Raw genomic sequence first — 2,005 nt, forward strand, 5'->3', positions numbered from 1 at the left:
AGCTAGCATTTTGCCACTTCCGGCTCATCTATAGCTCCTTTAGCTTTAAGATATCAATGAGTCAAGGTTTTTTATTTGTCATACACACATGTGGTGCATGGTACATCCTGTTGCTACTTTGGCTTTTAGCTAGCTTTATGGCACTTTGGCTAGCTTTTTGATATCTTTAACTTTTAAGCTAACTGTTCTGTAACTTCAGCTAACGTTTTGCTATCTTGAACTTTTAGCCAATACTCTCTTTTAGCTGTACCAACTTGAGAAAGTTTCAGCATCTCTCAGCATCCTCACAGAAAATATATTTTATTTTGTCGTTTTCTTTCTAAAGAACCAGATTTTGGAACAAACTTAGGGCTGGTTTAAAACTTTTGCCCAGAACTCTGTGTCCATATTTGATGAACTTAATGAATCTGAAAATCTTTTCTGCTGTTTGAGGTTTTGGTTAGATGATTACAAGCTCGTAACCGCAGAGCTGCCGCAGACGCTTTTAAATCCTGGAAAATGCTGAGAGAAAACTCAAAACTTTCCAGGACCGGGTCAGGACTGGGTCAGGACTGGGAAGAGGGGACAGATTACCATGAAGACAGGACTTGTGTCAGGAAGCAGGAAGTGGGTCTGAGCCTTTACTCTGAAGGTTAAAACCCGGCGGGATTATCAGCTGGTCGCTGCACTGCAGACTCTGCAGTCCTTTAATCCGTGTCTGCTGCAGCTCGTTTCCTTCGCATCAAATCTACTTCACATTTTGACTTTTTAAATAAACAAGTGGTTCCTGACCTTGACGTACTCGCGGCCCTTGGTGCAGCGGACCAGCAGCTCGTGATCGGACCTCAGACCCTGAGCGTTAAACTTCCCCAGCAGAACAACCTGTCCCAAGAGCGGAGAGTAATGATTAATCTGCGCGTTCATATTATTTAATCCTTGCTGCTCACCTTGTAGTTAAAGAACTTGGTGACGTGCGAGAAGAGCTCGAAGCAGAAATCCAGCTCCGTGGCTTCAGAGAGGACGTCGGCCGCCATGCAGCGGGCCGCGTACCAACCCATCTGACGGGCCTGGGTCCACAGACGCATCTGTACACAACAGAAACAGACATTTTTTTTAAACAAAGTAAAAACAATGAAGTCAAAAAGTCAGCAGCTCAGATGCTTTTAAAGGCTGAGGAGAAGAGATGGATTTTAAGAAGTGCCCTTGGATTAGAAGGACCACAAATCCAACAGTCTCTATATAATGCTACATACAAATACTCAGATTACTTATGTAAAGTGTTGGTAAAACATACATCAGGTTGAAATGGTCACCTCACCCGGCCTGACCCCAGATGTTCGTTCCTGACAGTCGTCTTATGGCACTTGACTTTTTTTTGTGTTTAGCAGCAGATTACATCTCATAAGTGTCGCCTGAGACTCTACACTTGTCCAAATCCACCGTATTTTTCACTCAGAGGTCCGTCACGTGACTCAAGCGCTGTTTACACTGAGCGCGTACCCGCACTTCAGAGCTGCATGTCAAGATATCTGGGAAACTACCGATGTACTGTAATTTCCAGACTATAAGCCACTACTTTTTTATGCACTTTGAACACCGCGCTTTATACAATTCTGCAGCTAATTCATGGATATTTCTTCTTTTTGGACAGTCTAACGAGCTTCATGTCGACAAAACATTTGGCCTCATCGCACCCGGATGCTCACATAGCTGCCCAGTACATGTCTGTCTTGTGGGCTGGGTCCTCGTGACACAATGAGATTATCTGTATAAACAAAAGTTAAAAAAAATAATAATAATCTGACCATTGAAATTACAGAACAGATCCACTAAGGTGGACCAATGAAACAGGGAGGGGAGATTCTTCCCCATGAGGGGGGACTCCCCTGCATGCACAGAGCATGTGAGGGGGACTCCCCCGCATGCACAAAGGATGTGAAGGGGGGACTCCCCCGCATGCACAGAGGTTGTGAGGGGGTCTCCCCCGCATGCACAGAAGATGTGAAGGGGGACTCCCCCGCATGCA

At 45.1% G+C, this 2,005-nt stretch overlaps 1 protein-coding gene across 1 annotated transcript in view; it reads right to left on the reverse strand.

The window, feature by feature from the left end:
* pyroxd1 (pyridine nucleotide-disulphide oxidoreductase domain 1) overlaps positions 1 to 2,005 on the reverse strand; it is a 9,652-nt gene that overhangs the window by 1,365 nt on the left and 6,282 nt on the right. Inside the window, exons 12-13 of the mRNA XM_037695609.1 lie at positions 927 to 1,064; positions 772 to 861 (exon numbers count right to left, since the gene is read on the reverse strand). Coding sequence (XP_037551537.1) covers positions 772 to 861; positions 927 to 1,064 — 228 coding nt within the window. The remainder of the gene's footprint in view (positions 1 to 771; positions 862 to 926; positions 1,065 to 2,005) is intronic.

This window comes from Nematolebias whitei, chromosome 22, assembly GCF_014905685.2.
Source record: "Nematolebias whitei isolate Nwh7 chromosome 22, NemWhi1, whole genome shotgun sequence".
In the NCBI taxonomy this organism is placed as follows: Eukaryota; Metazoa; Chordata; class Actinopteri; order Cyprinodontiformes; family Rivulidae; genus Nematolebias; species Nematolebias whitei.